This window comes from Lissotriton vulgaris, chromosome 3_1, assembly GCF_964263255.1.
Source record: "Lissotriton vulgaris chromosome 3_1, aLisVul1.2, whole genome shotgun sequence".
NCBI lineage: Eukaryota > Metazoa > Chordata > Amphibia > Caudata > Salamandridae > Lissotriton > Lissotriton vulgaris.
In genome coordinates, this window is record NC_141689.1 from 1,444,940,247 (window position 1) to 1,444,958,389 (window position 18,143).

The 18,143-nt window shown below is 42.9% G+C and overlaps 1 protein-coding gene across 5 annotated transcripts in view; it reads right to left on the reverse strand.

The window, feature by feature from the left end:
• Positions 1 to 18,143, reverse strand: part of EPHA5 (EPH receptor A5) — a 726,990-nt gene that overhangs the window by 571,306 nt on the left and 137,541 nt on the right. For all 5 annotated transcript variants that reach the window (XM_086961930.1, XM_086961929.1, XM_086961927.1 and 2 more), the window contains exon 3: positions 10,803 to 11,466. In XM_086961930.1, the coding sequence (XP_086818056.1) occupies positions 10,803 to 11,466 (664 nt within the window). The remainder of the gene's footprint in view (positions 1 to 10,802; positions 11,467 to 18,143) is intronic.

Genomic DNA, 18,143 nt, shown 5'->3' on the forward strand with positions numbered 1-18,143 from the left:
CTTTTTTAAAAAGCATTACAGCCTCTAACACTATTTTTGTAAATGGTGTTCTCCTGCCTGCTCTTACAGGCAGGAGAAAACCATTTAAGAAAATAGTGCTTCAGTCTGTAATTAAAACCCCCAGATGAACAACACATGTAACAGGATGTGTCCTCATGGGAGGCTGCAAGAAGAGAAAAGGTGGTACTCAGGAGGGACTACTAAGCCACCATTTATGAAGGACAGTGAGGGTGCCAATTAAAAAGATGGGCAGAAAGTGGGTGGAGCTTCGTACCCATATCCTGAATACAGCATGTTGCGAAGAGGCAGTGCAAGCGCTGCCTAGGCGAGACCTAAAAATGAACAACATAGGGGTGAAGCATTCTAGTCAGGTAGAGGGGGGATTTAATAGCCCAATGAGTCAATTCTGGCAATGATGCTGAACTTAGAGACCCATAAATGTTTCTTGAAGGATTCATATGTTAGATATGTTTGGATGCTAGGGAGAATAGAGTTATGGATTTTTGCAGTACTCCCTCTCACAGATTGGGTGAGAGATATTGCCAGCAAGGGGATAGTGCTCCACAGTGAGCACGGACCAATAGAGAATCATTTTTTCATCAGGAATCTTGGGGTACCAGAGTGACTAGCTCTGAGTGTGGTCCCCCACGAGTGTGGAGGCCTTTTGTTAATCAGGTCCTTAGTTTAGAATACCCCACCATGGGTATGAGTTTCCCTGTGAAGGTTACAGGTTGCATCGGTCGGTACCAAAACACTGACCAGAAGCTTTTCTTCCCATACTGTGCGAATTATGATTGTGAAAGGTGAGCCTGAAACAGCCATATTCTCAATAGGAATCCCTCTTAGTGAAAGAGAACAAGAATGTTCTTTTTCTTTCCATCATTATAAAGGCCGAGTACCTCATAAGCAGGTCTCCTGGTTCTATGGTTATTATTTTTTTTTACATTTCTGTCTGCATTTCAATATTTATTTTTTTGACATTTATCTATATTTATCCATATTTATCTTCGGTTTTGTGAAAAAAATGAAGGTGAAACTGGTATATTTCCACATTTATTTAACCGATAAATATGCACTCATGCTTGAATGCCAATGCCTGCCAGGTTTCAGTGATATGAACGCCTGCAGAAGATAAATCAATGCACTTATATGAAAATATATGCAAATTTCAGTATTAACCTTGTGCATATCTACTGCTGTTTAAGTCTGTTTACTAAAATGTCTTTCTGTTCTAACCTTTTCGGGGCTCATGACGGCTCACGGCCGTCATGAGTCACGGTAGGCGTGTGCTCATGACGGGCGGGAGCCGGCAGAACGTTGCCGCTCCACTCACGCGCTGTCAATTCTCCACCTGTGCGGGAGAATTAAACAGTGGGCGGAGTTCTGACGGCTCCCGGCCATCATCAGCACACGCCCTCCGTGATTTATGACGGCCGGGAGCCGTCATGAGTACCGCAGCGCCAAGCCAAACCCTGCCCCCCTCGCACCACGGCAATCCACACAGCTATTGGCCTGGAAGTCATGGCAGAGGGTATTTAGAATCACTAAAAAAGCAACCCAATTTACATTTTTGTCCACATTTAAAAATAAATACAGACAAGAAAATAAATGGTTTTCTGCCTGTATTTGTCTGTAAAAATCAGTAGAAATGGAACACAGGGAGCCTTAATCATAATCCATACAAAAAAACACATAATGTTTCAACATCCTCCCCGCCTGACAAATCAGAGTTTACCACAAACTTCATTGAGGCAGATGCTCCTTTCCTACGACACATTCTGGCAAAGTGTCCCTTTATACCACATGTGGAACAATGTTATTTCATGGGGTGGACAACACTTAATGTATGTTAGATTGTCTTTGCTCCCACATCTATAACATGACAGTGATTGATGGGTTTTCCTCATGTTTCAATACTTTATGCTCTCTATTTCCAGCAGGATTTTTCAATATATTTCTTGCGTTTTTGCTTGTGGTCTTTAGAGCTGCTTTGGCAAATCGTTTAGAAAGTTCTGCTTTTTTTTGCAATAGCAATGCTTCCTTCAAAGTTGTTTCTCTATTATCCGACAGCCGTTCCTTTACATTGGAATCTTTAGCATGCATGACAATCTGATCACTTATCAACTTATCATGCAAGGTTTTAACTTTGCATGGAATCGACAATCATTTTAAATCTGCAACAAAGTAATCTATAGATTTCTGAGCCATCTGATGCCTTTGAAAAATATTCGATCTGTCCACAGAAATACATACTGATGGTGTGAAATAGCTGTCTAAATCTTCTAGTGCATGTGCAAGCACATCAGCGTAATCCGCAGGCATTGTTTTTTTCTCCATGTGATCATACATGTTTAGTTCCTCTGGCCCTAACGTGTAATACAATTTGTTTCCTTCTTGCTGAAAATTCTTACTCAGAATCATCCCCAATTGTGGATATGTAATTGAGGAAATAAGCTTTCCACTGTGGCCATTTCATCAGATGCTCCCCCAGAGACACTAAGAATGGCTGAGGAGGTGAAAAGGAAAATGTTAGCGCATACATTGAAATTCTCCATTCAAGTGATTAGAAAAGAAAAATTATGTAAAAGGAGCAGTAGATATTTCCTGAAAGTTACTCTTGAAATGCTCCAGAAAAAGAGGAATGCGATCCAGAAACATTGCTGTGCATTTAAAACTTTCAGTTAGCTTCCTCATCAAATCCCTCCCTACAGAATCAGGACGACTTGGACGGTGCATTCGGGTTAAAACTTACTTCCCAGAAACTTCATTGACAGATGCTCAAGTGGAAAATGGCACGTTGCCCCACAGTGGTTGTGAAAACAATATTTTTAAATTATAAGGATGTTCGCATGATTAACTTTCAATTAAAGTGAGAGTTCGAAATAGCACCAGCCAGTGCAGATTGCCGAAAATGACCTTTCAGTCTCTGCGTTATCTCCATTTATGTCTTCTAGCGTGCTGCCTTTTAAGGAATTTAAAATTGAAGTGCAAATTAGAGCGCGACAATGCACTAACAATTACACTGCAAATTACAGCACGTTCCATCAGTTGATAAACGCCATATGTAATTTATTTAGAAGTCTCTGAAGGGAATACAGCGCATACAAAGAAGCCGCTGTCTGTGGAGGAACAGGTAGACCCGAGGTTGGTATGGATCATTGGAAATCTCTGCCTGGGTAAGCCTTTAAATGCTAAAAACAAAACCTGAAGCTGATTCACCCAATAGAAATAGGGATCTGAACAATACAAAATAATACATTTTCAAACTTTATAGTTTTCAAAAATCTTATTGTCAGAACCGCTTTCAAAAGGCCACGGGGCACACAGGGGTTACTGGGCGCAACCGTGGGGGTTGAGGCCTTTTACTCCTTATGTCCCGGGGCCTCACTTACTATGGCTCCTGAGTAACTAGGCCAAGTACCCCTTCTGCACTCTCAGGGTTGCGTGGTCTGAGCAGTCCAAGACTCTCGAGAGGAAGGTGTGGATACAGATTAGTGAACATGGGCTCACAACTCAAAATTAGCACAGCAGCAGCAATAAATAATTTGCCAGCCAAATACTAACTTTTATAACAAAAGAGAAGTATTTTATTTCTACTGCGACCCACAAAGGAATAATACAACATACACACACAATTAAGCAGTCCTCCCAGAGGTCGGTGATCTAGTGTTTCTCTGGTGGTTCTCTGTCCAAGTATCAAAAAGGGGGGACAGAGAGGATACACTGGGTTTGTCCTCCAAAAAAGATTCTAAACTAACTTAACAAGAACCCAGCACTGCCTAGGAAAAACTAACCCTCCACTGGACAAGAAAATGTTTTTATGTAAAATCCTCACCCACCAGAGTTACCCCTTGGTGGCATGCTTCATCACTCTGTCCATCCCGTTCCGCAACACTGTGGAAGGCTTTGGCCCTTACTGCATGACAGTCTTACCCCTTGGTGACTACTTCTTGCATACAAGGTTGCTGCACCTGGACCGCACAATGCTTCAGCCCTTACCGTGTGGCAGTCTTTACCACTGCTATCTTCACGGTGGCCCTCTCCTGGCATACGGGGGTCGTCATCTCAGTCCTGCAGGATGTCAATGACCCAATCGGTGCCCTTTCCTCACACAGGCAGTCCACTCAACAGGGGTCCCCACTAGACATCAGTCCCTTCACAGCAGTCCCCTTCCTCAAAGGGCACACTCCTCTTGGAAAACTTGCAGATGCTGGTGCCCCAGGCTCCATGGCAGGAGGTCTTAGGTTCCCTGGGGGGGAACAGTCGGAACACTGAGGTCTGAATCATGAGTGTTCCGACTACACAAGCCCTGCCACGCATGTCTTAACCATGCATATGCCTTAACCACGCATGTGCGTGGTTACCGTAATGTGCGGTTTGGCTTGTGGATGGACGGAAGCAGGGAGAGATCAGCTGTGAGGTAAGTGGGGCTGGAGGGTGTGGCGGGGTACGTTTGTGGGGTGGGGCGGACGGGCTTGTTTTGTGGGCTGGGGTGGGTCAGGGTTGTTTTAAGTGGGGCTAGGGTGTGGATTGGGGTACTTTGGGGGCTGGGGGTTGGGGTTTGTTTTGTGGGCTGGGCTGTTTTAAGTGAGGCTAGGGGTGGGTCAGGGTACTTTTGTGAGATGGGGGTCAGGCTTGTCTTGTGGGCTGGGGTGGGTCAGGGTTGTTGTAAGTGGGGCTAGGGTGTGTATTGGGGTACTTTGGGGGATGGGGGTCAGGGTTTGTTTTGTGGGCTGGGTTGCTTTAAGTGGGGCTAGGGGTGTGGCAGGGTACTTTTGTGAGATGGGGTCGGGGGTAGTTTTCTGAGCTAGGGGTTGGAGTCCCTTTTCGGGGCTGGGGTGATTGGGGCTAGTTTTCAGGGCTGGGGGTGGGGCTAGTATTCAGCGCTGAGGGGTGGGGCAAGTTTTCAGGGGGGGGTCAGAGTAGTTTTAAGGGAGCTTGGGGAGTGTTTTGTGGTAGTTTCTATTTTTAAATTAGGGGTTAGGTTACTAGGCCTCAGGGCAGGGGGAGTGGAATGGGTAGTCAGGGTAGTTTTTAGGGCTTAGGGGAGGGTGGGCAGGGCAGTTCTTAGGGGTGGGTCAGGGCTGGCCAGAGTCAGGTTAAGGGACAGGGTTAAGGGACAGGGTTTTAGGCATTGCTGCAGGGGGAGGGCACAGCGTGGGCTTTGGGAATGGGTAGGGGTATTTGCACCTCATGGTGGGAGGAGGTGGGGGAGTTTGTACCTTAGGGCAGTGGGGAGGGGTGTGGCAACCTTAGCCATGCATACCCCTTTACCATGCATGACTTTACCACGAAAATTCATGGTAAAGGCTTGCGTTATAAAGCAATGCATGGTTAAGACGCAGTCATTATTCAGACCGCGTTATCTAGGCATGCAGGGGTTAGGAATTTTGTTCTTCTGCCATATAACCTTCCCTGTGTGATGCCTCTCACACAGCAGCGAGACTAGCAGACCTTGGCCCCCAGTCCTGGCCACGGGTAGGAGTCTTGCAGAGCTTCCCCTCCTCACCAGCCCATTTAGCTGCTTGGCAGATGGCAATTTTGGTGTCCCAAGCTCCTCTTCTTATAGTTTCCAGACACCAAATGTGATTTAGTGTCTGAGGGCCAGATGTAGGAAGTGTAATTCCGGCCTGTAACGGCTGAAATTACTGAATTTCGGCCGTTACCGACCGGAATTAGGCTAGATGTAGGTGCCCAAATTGCTAATTCGGTAATTTACTGATTCGGTATTTTAAGGAACCGGTAAATTACCGATTCCTTAAAATACTGAATAAGTAAATTACCGAATTAGCAATGTAGGGAGCACTCAAATGAGTGCTTTCCCCTTTTTGGGATTCGTTATTTACCACCAACTACAAGTTGGTGGTAAATAAAGAAAAAAACCCAAAAAGCAATTTCATGCAAATTGCTTCAGTGCCATATTGCAGACATACATGCCCTTACGGCATGCATGTCTGCAACATGTGCACCCATACACAATTAATGGGTGCAACAGAGTGTAAAAGTGACACCCTGCCACCCCTTAAATGTTTCCCCCAATTACCGAATCGGTATTTACCAATTCAGTAATTGACATTCATTCCTATGGGCCTGGAGGCCCATAGGAATGAATGTCAATTACCGAATCGGTAAATACCGATTTGGTAATTACCGAAACTTACCGATTCGGTAATTTTTTCGGTAAAATTACCTACAGCCCTTTTGCCTGTTCTCAAATACCGAATCGGTATGATTCGGTATTTAAGAATCGGCAATCTGGGATTACCTACATCTAGCCCTGAGTCTTTTAGTCCTCTACTGCCTCTTGAGAAGCAGTCTGTCACAGCAGGGATTTCTCCAAGGCTAATAGACCCACAACACAGTCCATGGGAGTGACGAGTTCACACCTGGATGTCAGCCAAAGTAGTGATATGTACATTAAAAGGATATCCCAGGGCTCCCAGCCCAACTCTTTATGATTCTCGTAATAACCCCATCTGCTTCCTCAGATGTGCCAAGGCCCCTATCTTGTGTCCTCTTACTGAATCAAAGAGCACCCTTTAAAGTGCACAGCCCACCCCACTGTGTGCCCCATCCAGATTACAAATCTGTCTGGGGGATCTCTCTACCTCCACTCCATGTTTCACCATGCATACCGGGGTCTCTCAAAATGGAACCCAGGACTCTCTGTGTGTTCAACCATCCACAGGCACACAGGCCCCTAGTGCATGCATACAGCATACATGCACTGCACAGTACCATATGCCACTTGTGCTATATCGTTCAGAGGCACACATACATCCAGCAAGTGCATTTCACATGTACTCACTAGCCAGCACTGTATCCTTTGTGTACTATAGCACTCACAGAGACACATACACACAGCACAGCCACTTATCCTGAATGTGCTGCACATCACTACATCCTTCAGGTTCTATACCACTCTCGGGCACATGCACCTTCAGCACATGCATACACCATACACACACTACTCAGTACAGCATTGTGCCTGTATGGCACCATACCCAGATACACATACACCCAGCACAGATACACCACTTCTGCCCTGCACAGTACTTCACACCAAAGTGATGTAGCCAAGAGTGAGTTAAGCAAAAAGCAGTGGAACTTGAAAAAGTGAGTGAATCAGTAGGCCCCACTTCAGTGAAACAGGTTAAAAAAGGACCTGTTCACTACTACTGATCCCTACACGATATGCTGCCACTACCGTGCTTGTGGTACTTAACTCCTGGTGAAGGCAGTAGCCTTTGACCACTATGAGGGTAGCAATTTGGCCGCACCTCCGTCAGACAGGGCTATGTCATGGTGCACATGCATATCCGGTTTTGTCTTTGACAACAAAAATCAGCATCAGGGATCCAGACATCAGTATAGTTTGGACACTCAGGCAAGGGGTGCATGTCCACTGCCATGCAGAGGGCCTTTCCGTCCTAACACTTACTTTCCCCTTAACCACAAACAACTTTTCCAGCTGTTTGTCCTCTAAGCCCGCCACTGAATAAACAAAGATATACTGCCATGAGGAGAGCATGGTACATAAATTAGCCCAGGCCCCTTGGCATAAAACATTTCTTTCAGTAGGATCTCCTCAAATATTTCTGGAAACCTAAGCAAGATAGAGATTCCACACACATTATAATTCCACCAGACTTACTCCAGTGGAGTTGTATGTTAGACGATGGACTATAAGAATATTGTGCTGCAAAAATATAGTAGCAAAAATGCCAACGAACAAAGGTAAGTATAAATTTACTATTCTTAACTCCATATCGTCGTACCTTGAAGTCACATGTCATGCAGGTACATATATGTCGAGTTAAATCACAATAATGCTAAAATTATATATATTTACATTGTCGATATTTTGCTAAAACATATTATTCTACAATATTTTGGTATCACAATATTTAGTACTTAATATTCTGACAATAAGGGCAAGATTTACTAGTTTGTCATGCAGCGCAGTGCGGCAGCCGCAAATGCTGTGCTGCACTCTGTGATATGTATAGAAATAAGGCACTCTTCACCCCTCTCCCTAAAGCTGGTGCAGAAAAGTGCGTCCATGCACATTGGACACACCTTGGTACCATAGTGCAAGGGTGTTTCCCTGAGTCTAGCATAGGTTTTGTCCTGGAAGGGCACCCTTCTAGTAATAAATAGTAGACTAGACTAACTTTAAACTTTTTCCCACTTGTGTGTGTGCTGTACAGTGCAACGCACATACAAGTCAGCAAAGAAAGAAGACATAAAAGCATTTCTCCTTCATAGCACCTATCTGAAATGGGCGCTATTTTCTGATGCTAAACCTTGTCTACTTTTTTAAGTAAATGGGGGTTAGCGTCAGAAACCTTGGGTGGTTGCATGGCTACGCACTGCTTTGCATTACTTTCAAGTGATTTTCTATCATAAAACAGGTTTTACACTGGAAAGAGGTGAAAAAAGATTTAGCGTCATCTTAGTAAATAAACTCTGAAATCTCCTGGGAATTTTCCCAAACCAGATAATCTACTAAATTTTTCCTGGCCGAGATTTGCATTACTCAATTTTTTCTTTATATCCATATGGGAAATAGTTTCCCTCCAAGGCTGTCTCCACCACTGTGCAATAAGCGAGGGTTTCCATCCCTTTCCCAACCTGGAAAAGCACTTACGCCATCTACATATTACAAGAATAATTTTACATGCGTTTTCAGCGCAGGCATGAATCCATCAAATGTTTGAGCCTTAGCACCCATTTTCCAACACCTCCGGCTCAATTTTATTGTTGTGAGCAAAATGCCTTACTATCGGATTGTCTGCAGTACTGACACGCACTACCATATGCAGATGTTTGGTGTTCCTCATTCTGAGATTCAGAATTAAGGAATGTTCACTCTGTTGATTTTTTGGGCCTCTGATTTATACTCGGTTCACAAACAAAAATTGTGAATTTGGCCCTGTGTTCATATGTTGAACATATAAACAAAACCCACACTTTATTATTATTTGCTGCTAAACAGCACTTACTGCTGCAAAAAAGAAATTGGGCAAAATACCAACCTCATATTATATGTAATATGGTGCTAAATGGTATCCCCTATGCAAATTAGCCCCACCCAGTGAATTTAGGTAATCCACTACCAGGACACATTCCTTTAACGTACTCTGAGGTTTTTAAGGCATGAAACCCTCCTCAAAATTTGACCTCTGGGAGGAGTTTGTGAACTTTGCACTTTTAAAATGTAGTGTAGTTTCTATTAAAGTTGCCAACTTTAGTTGCCCTTCCACTTGGTACCTGAGGGTTAAATTTACAACAAAAAACCCTATCCCATTTAGTGTAATCTTGCTTACCCTGGGTGCCTAACCATCCTATTGTAGTGACCCTGCGTCTAGAAAGGAATCACATGGAGTATTTGATCAGTGTCTCCAAGAGCTATGCCCCTATCTCTTCTATGTGAACTCCAAATGGTGTACATACTAAGTTTGTTTAACTGTTCCATGGCATTGTGCCGCAGTCTGTTCTGTGTGAACCCCGCAGGATATATAACCTGGTTACATAACAGTGCCTCCAGGGTTTGTGTCTATGTCACTTCTTGGTGTTCCCCATACACCACACTCCTGTGGTGGGCCCCACCTTTACTCGTCCTATGTACTCTGTGCAGGTCTCAACTTTAGGATAGTGATCACTCTTAAAATGGTAGGCATGCACCTATTCTCAAACTATCCACAACACCTCGTGCTTACTAAGTGATGTTTGCCACTCCATGTTTGAAGCACGTCTTAGAACCGCATGCAGAAATCCACCGACCAAGCTACATCAGCACCCTATCGAACATGCACTTTCAAAGGGAGCTGCAGCACTGTCGAACCTTACACAAAACATGCTAGAATGACCCACTTTTAGCTAAATGAGATCACAGTTGTGGAACGAAAGTAAACATGTCTAATTGTTGTAGTATACAACAACAAATTAGATAGATAGATAGATAGATAGATAGATAGATAGATAGATAGATAGATAGATAGATAGATAGATAGATAGATAGATAGATAGAGAGAGAGAGAGAGATAGAGAGAGAGAGAGAGAGAGAGAGAGAGAGAGAGAGAGAGAGAGAGAGAGAGAGAGAGATATTGGTGGGTGGGTGGGTGGGTACGTAGATAGATAGGTAGATAGATAGATAGATAGATGGATAGATAATGTACAAAGCTTAGCCTTCTCAGCTACCGTGACAAACACGGAAGCACGTGTGTTTTAAGTGTTTGAATGTTTGCAGTGACTGAGCATACTGGCGTAAATGCGATGCAAGAACAGTGTGGCCTATTGGCAGCAATAATATAAATCTGTGAGGGAGTTGGCGGTCGTTTGTGATCATCAGTCGCATTTCATTGCTAGCAGCCTCACCTAAACTTGGGCGGTAATGAAAAATCCTTCCGTTTCAACACTGAGTGCCAAATCTGGAGGAGAACTCACTGATGAAATTTCCTCAATCACTCTATTCAGCCCGAGGAGAAAATAGCACCAGCAGATTCTCCTTCAAATCGAAGGATTTTCTATTACTGCCCACCTTCTAAATCAGTTGTGAAGACACTAGAAAACAACAAGGCTTCTCAATACCGAGAGATATGAGTTTTCATCATAATCAATGCAATCAGGCACTATAAATACTAGTAAAATTATTCCAACATTTTTTAAAAGTGAAACAGCAACAGGTTTATAACAAAATGTGCCTGGTCCTGTAGATGTTAAGATATTAAAGTAAATGCAGCATTTGCACAAATAGCAAATTTTCTAGATGGGTTGATTGCCCTAACTTTGATTCTTACCTTGACAAGTTCCGTTTTTCTCTTCATACCCCGGCTGGCACAAGCATTTTCCAATTGGAACTAGCCACTCTCCCTCAGCGCTGCAGTGCATTCTGGGAGGCTCATCCGTTACTGAGTTGTTCACGCATAATCCGGATACTTCCAGAAGTTGGGAAGAGTCAGACCCTGTAATTGTGTCTGGAAAAATTGCCAGGTTCCGTACCACGGAGGGGCACTTTTTATAGTACACCCGCACAGACACAAGTGCAATGCAAGCCCCGACATCTTGAAAAGCTAGGTAAAATCCTTTCTTGGTCAGAGGTCCCACATCTCTTACTTCTGTGTTGAGCTTCATGACACGGTCCCCTAAATCGAGCTCAGTGAAACTCTCATCTGCTGCAATAGTATCAATCTTGATGTACTGGTTTTCTCTAATATTCCTCCCATCCTCATCATCAGATTCAAAATAGTACATGTTAAATGTTTCCTTGCAGGTCCCGAGCCCCCCAGGAAGGCTGTTACAGTCCCGGAGAGTGAATTTGAGCTCGATGAAGATCCTGGCAGCACCTTCGTTTGAGATCCAACTGGTTAAAAGCCAATTGTTCTGGTTGAGGTCCATCACTTTGCACACTTGATAGGTGTGTATCGGAGCATAATTTTCATCCACCTCACCAATTTCCTCCCACTGTGCAGAAAAAGAATAACAAAACACATTGTTACTAAAGCAACCCCAACCTAGTTTTCTACTTTCTCTCATAACTTCAGCTGACAGCACTCTCTCATAATTCCCACATCCTACAGACAAGTGGAACATATCTGCAAGAAAATTAATTATTTGCACATTTTTCTCAATTTCATAGACTTAACCATCACAACACCTATGTCTATTACTTCAGGTAACTTCAGGTTGTAGTACGGCAGATGGTATGCTATATAAACTCTCCATCACTAACCTTTCTATACCCTTGACTAGCTCTCCTATTACCATTATAAAAATATCACCCCCACCTCATATTTTCTGTTGTTAATGGTCTCATTAGCCTAGGTTCTAGTTCTCAAAACACAATTCTACCATAACCTTCTAAGCATGCGCCCGGAGTGGGTTTTTTTCTCTTTGAAATGGTAGTTGTGGGTTCTCTTGTATGTCTTGATACTGGCGGAGTGTCTTCCTGGAATTATGAGTTAGGCTTGCAAAATGGGGAATAACTGTTCAGACCCAGATTTTCCTGCTGGTATTCTACATGGAATTCTCAATGCCAGGGGTTTAATGCAGATATTTATCAGCTGCTCTTCAACAGATGGAAAATGTCTCTGAGTCCTCCTGTGTGGAGTTGAGGGATGAAGAAGCATGTGGGGGAGGTATTGAAGGAGAAGATGTCATCTGGTGGAAGAGTATTTGCTGAGCAGTTGCCTTAGCTGAGGTTTGGGCAGGGGCCATGGAATGGCACTGGGCTGCAATGCAGCCCTTTCCCAAGTGATTTTACTAGCTGGAATTTCCAGCCAATAAAATTAGAACTTCTGTTCCCAGTCACACTGGCAGGAACACTGGCCAGTCACACTGGGCAGTGCAAAGTGGAATACCACATGAAAACTCCACTCTAAACAACTTGTAATCAGGCCTTAGTGTGTAATATATGCTAGCTGGCACAAGCGCTCCTGGCCGGGTTGAAGAGTGACTAATGGAGGGGCGGCGTGGTTAAACAATTCGGCTTTCCGCTTTGCTCAGTGTGGTAGCATATAATTCTAGTTGTCAGAAATCTGTGTGCGTTCAGTGTTGCCCAATGAATACATTACACATGCAGCTCACTTGCTGCAGGACTCCTTCAGTTCTAATTTGGATGAAGTTGAAGTTATTTCTAGTTTTTTTAATATTTGGCCACCTCCCCTCAAACACATATACATGCAACATGACACTCTTGTTAATCACTGGTTTTAAGAAGAGACACTGGAATGAGTCTCTGTCTTTCTAATGCTTTCACTCTTTCTTGTGAAATTCATAAACCTCATTGCGTCCCAATAAATAAGAAATAGCCACCTAACCCAGAATATGACCAGAATCCAATACCCGGGAAACAACATCACAAGCGGATTCAGAATCCAGTGTGCATTAGTAACCTTTGAACCATGGAAATTCTCTACACTGCCAAAGGCAGCAAGATTATACCACTGGATGAATGTGCATTACACAAAGGCAGATACCATAACATAAAACAATGTATCTTCCTTTTAGTTACATTTTTTAACATTGTACTACCCCTCTTCTTAGTTTACTTCATCTACTTACGTACCACAAGCTGCTTAACCACAACCGTATGTCGCTCTCTGTGGAACTATGGATTGGTAACAGTGGATAAAGGGAATGTTTTTCACTGTGGGGTTCTTAGTGACATCAAATAGAAATCGGGAAGGAAGATCTTGTTGCCTATTATGCCTCTCAGAACAAGTTGAGAAACACCCATGTTATTCAGTACTTACCTATCTATAATTTTATGTTAGGGATGCCCCCTTGAGTTATCAGCCCCTGCTTTCATCACCTACATAAGCTCAGAGGAGTAATGGGAGACCCATACGTAAAGTCAACCCCCCATCCTTCCTAAAGATATCAAAAAAACACACCTGGCCTCTTGGCATCTATCCGCAGTCCTATTCTTTACACTCCTCAGCTGCCTAATTTGGAAAAACTTACCTGACCACCTGGCAACCGCCACTAGCACCCTCTACATTTTCCCACTCCACACCCAAATTGTAAAAATAAATATCTGGGCTCCTGCCACCCAACCCGACCACCCTTTTCATTTGCCTCCCCTCTCCCTGCTCAAATGTAAGAAAAACACTACTCACCTGCCACCCAGACCCACTCTCCTCTGTGTCAGCCCTCGACCTACCTCCCAAAACTTCGCTCTTCACTATCACATTGAGAGTGGAGCGAGCCGGCATCCCGCTGCACAGAGCCACTGGTCAGCGCAGTATGTTTTTACTTGTGAACATGTGTCTGCAGAGAACTGCGCTGACAGGAAATTGTGGCGGTTGATGCATGCAGTGTTCCAGTTTCCACCTTCTCCTGCCTTCCTGGGGACTGTGGAGACGCACGAGAGGTAATGGAAGTCAGTTGAGCCTGCCAGATACCATTCCATTGCTTTGCTTGAGTCTCTGGAGACAAGGACGAGGTAGTGGAGCACCCTTGCTATATCACAGCAGTGAATAACCTGATTTCGATCTGTTATTCACTCTTATGGTTTCCATTTGAAGCCATACATTACAAATAATATATTCAGTGGGACCAATGTACCAATTTTGGAGCATTTTGTAAAGGATTTCATACAAAATGATAAAAATTGCACAAACAGACCCCCATCCACCCATTCATTGTCCTTTACATGTGCACCGCGTCTTCTCTCCAAAGAACTCGGGTGTTCTGCAGGACCGCTGAGCACAGCGCTCGCTCCTACTCAATTGGTATTCATCGTACCTTCCATGAACAGCTAAAGCCAAGTGGGAACGGAACATTAGGCTCACAGAGATGTTCGAGGTTGATGCTTTCGACAGCAGTTATCCACCTACCAGTGCAGTTCTGACAGCCATGAATCTCACTTACGGAGCCATCTCTTTCATATCGGTGGCTCTTATGTTCTATGCGCTGCATTGCACAAAGTGGATCTTCACGCCGGATCAAGTGCCTAGTGACTCATAGGCAACTTACTCTGGTTTTGCCTCAGCTGGGTTGTTGGCCACATTTCTCACACATTTTCAACATTTTTTATTGTTTGTGTGTAATTATTGTGACGTGAGCATCCTCATCGTTCGTTGAATTCAGAGAAATCATCATGTCTTTTACCACAATCATAGGGTTTAGAATTATGCTAAATTACACCATTGTGCTCACTAAGAAATTGTCAATAAGCATAAGAATACGGTTTATGTAGAGGCAACTGAACAGTCCAATCATTTGCCATTTTCCAAAAGTAAATTCCTGTTCTATGATAAAAAGAATTTAAATTCCATCTCTTGGCCAACTGCCACTCATGATAAACTTTACATTCATATATTATGAAAGCTATCAAAGCACATTGTGTTCATCAACTGGGTGTACTATCAACCTTATACACACAATTGACTGGAAACATAATGCAACTTTGCGTAGTTTCAGTGTTTAATTTATCTGTGTTAAATAAATCGATAGCCTAATTGGAAAGAAGCAGGAATATCGTTAAAGTCTTACTTATGCAGGAAAAATATATTTGTATGAAACTACCCTGAATGGGTAACTGTCATAGAGATTATCATACTCTCGTGACCTTTAAGCAAACATTCCAACTTCTGGGTGGCAGTAAACCACCTTTATCGTTCAGGCTAAATCTGAAAATTTCATATGTGTCAGCCTAGTGGCTGGCCCACTTCTGCTGCACAGGCCAGTCAATAAGTCCCTGCAATCCATGGTAAAATTACAAAATGAAATTGTATGCTCTTATCATTAACAAAGCATCAACAACGTATGGTAGACATGTTTCTTTCACACGCAATCGTTATTGCAATTCAAACCATACCTAGCATACATCTAGAAGTCTAGATGATCCTGCTGAGTATGAACTCTCCAAACAGACTCTTCACAAGGCGACTGACTTACTTCACTTAAAGATCACAGAAGGACCAAAGCACAGTAACCAAAGTCCTCCTACATATCAGACAGATAGGACATGTTCCCTCCACATTAAAAACATCTCACTGGAATCCGTTAACTCCTTCGGTGCTCATGACGGCTCCCGGCCGTCATGAGTCACAGTAGACGTGTGCTCATGATGACCAGGAGCCATCAGAACGTTGCCGCTTCGCCCATGCGCAGTTAATTCCACGCTGGTGCGGGAGAATTAATCAGTGGGCGGAGTTCTGATGGCTCCCAGCTGTCATGAGCACACGCCCGCCGTGATTTATGACGGCCGGGAGCCGTCATGAGTACCTGATCGCCACGCCCAAACCAGCCCCCCCCCCTCGCACTGCGGCAAAATTCGTGCCAAGGCGAAGGGGTTAATTAACTTGACCACATTCAAGGCCCTCTATATTACAAATATAGCACATTGTGATGAAGGCTAGAATACCTCCAGAAAGAGGTATTCAAATAACTTGACCGCACACTCTAAGATTAGGTCGAGCCCACTAAGTTCCCCTGTCTGCTTTTAGAAAACAATAATTGGTAGGAAATACTTCTGTCCATAAATCTGATCTGTGGAATCTTGCTCTCACATTTGTTGAATGTAGGTCTATGGCTTTTAGGGAGACAGTCAAAACATGGCTATTCACTCCAACATAATGAAATTGTGAATAGCAACATAGTGAATTAAATCCAAAATTCATACACTTTCTGATCTAGTAAAGTACATTTTTATCGGATTTTAGGAGAATAATGAGAAGGAGACACTGGGGCAAAGACAGAGGAAAACAGAACAACGCACAGTCAGCTAAAACAATGCACCACTGGATCAAGTCAGAATCACAATCACAGGGATGACTCCACAGCAAGAATATTCTTTACTTATCAATTGGATACGAATAATTACAGACACACTCTCTCTAGGGCCAAATTACTATTATCCATCACTAAAACGCACAGAAGAACCCTACAAGTCCTTCACTATTGAAATATTGAGGAAAAGAGCAAATTAAAAAATTGTTATAGAAATGCAAATATAAATTAGCTTCAAGTACAGCAACACTTGAAGGTCTGAGTTTATGCATTATAACTTTAAATCTTGATATATTATCTTCCTTATAAATCTATACTCTTTCAATGTAGTTATGTATCTATATATTTATTACTTTACTCCTACTGTATAAAAAAAACATATGTCTCTCTCCAATGCACTACTCTGTCTCACCATAAACCTCTCTCAATATATACTCTAAACTGGTTACCACATCACACCCGTAAGTAAAATATCAAGTGAGACAGAGAAATCTACAGGTTCAGCAACTAAATATCAGCAAATGCAACTCACAATTGGCTGACACAGTCTATCTGATCGGATTCAAGAACTATGTGTGAGTCTGTCATAGACCACTGGAGGAGGTACGTCTTCAACGGTCCCCAATTGTTTTATCAATTCTATATACAAGTGTAAGGAAGGAGGAATTAAGGAGATTTCTTAACCAACAACGCTGTAACACAAGGAACAGATTTTCTACTGAAGATACTTAAGAGGAAAGATGTATCTAAATATTCTTTTTCAAACAGGTCAATGCCAAATGAACTGGCCTTCCACAAAGAAGCTAGTGAAGATGTTTGTCTTCAAACGATGAGTATTCTTTAGAATGTTTACTCAAAGCTGAAATCCCGAGGGTCACTTGGCTTCGGAGGGTTGTGATTGGACTTGCCCAAGTCACAGGGAATCTCAGGAGGTGGCAATATTTCATCAGTGCAATTTATTTACCAAGTAGTACTATACAGTATCGCCCATCACCTTTGAGTCACTTCAGAGAGCAATGGACTACATGCATATGCTGCAGGTGAAACATTTAAGCAGATTTTCCAGATGTCTGAAGAAGACGTTCCAGTTATTGTCAGTGAAAAACTTCACCTTTTCTTCTCATCAGAAAACAAGCCACGATTGTAAAACTCTTAGTGGAGGTGGAACCATTTTAGAATACCACACACTGGTCTGGCGTCAGAGAGTTACTTAACAAAGAACTCACATGAGAAACTTCTCTCACCACAGAACTAGATGGCAACACAGTGAATGTAGTAGCAAAACATGTCTTTGGCACTGCAACAAAGTGTATCACTTTAGAGGCATAAGTAGTGCCTGTGTCCTGAATGTCTACTTCTGTGACCCCTTACTTCTAATATTTCAATCGTAGACTGAGGATTCTGGAATGCTGGTTCTGTCGAGAATGATCAGAATGTGATGTAGTCAAAATATTTCCTATGAAATTTCATGTTGTTTTGGGGTTTAATAACTAAATGACCACAGAAAAGACAATTGTAATCTCAATAAACCCACAGACTCACTGCTTGTCTGGTGATAAATCCACAGTGCTGTCAGGCATTATTATGGCATGGTAGACAGAGATTTGATTCACTGGGAATTCAACAAATAGTACCTAGTGATATGCGCTTAAAACACTGTTGTTTGGTGGTCCTACAACAACTCTGAGGCTGGTACAATTTAAAATAATATATATATGAGATAAAGTACATCCTGCTATAAATGAGAACGGATATCTCAAATCACAGAGAAATTCTGTAACAATATAGGAGAAAGAGGCCAAAGGAAGAGTGTATTTATGAGTGTATTTATAAGGCCATGGTAATCCAAGATGACTTGAACTATCCTTTAACGTGCGACAAGGAGTACTTTATTCCTTATAATA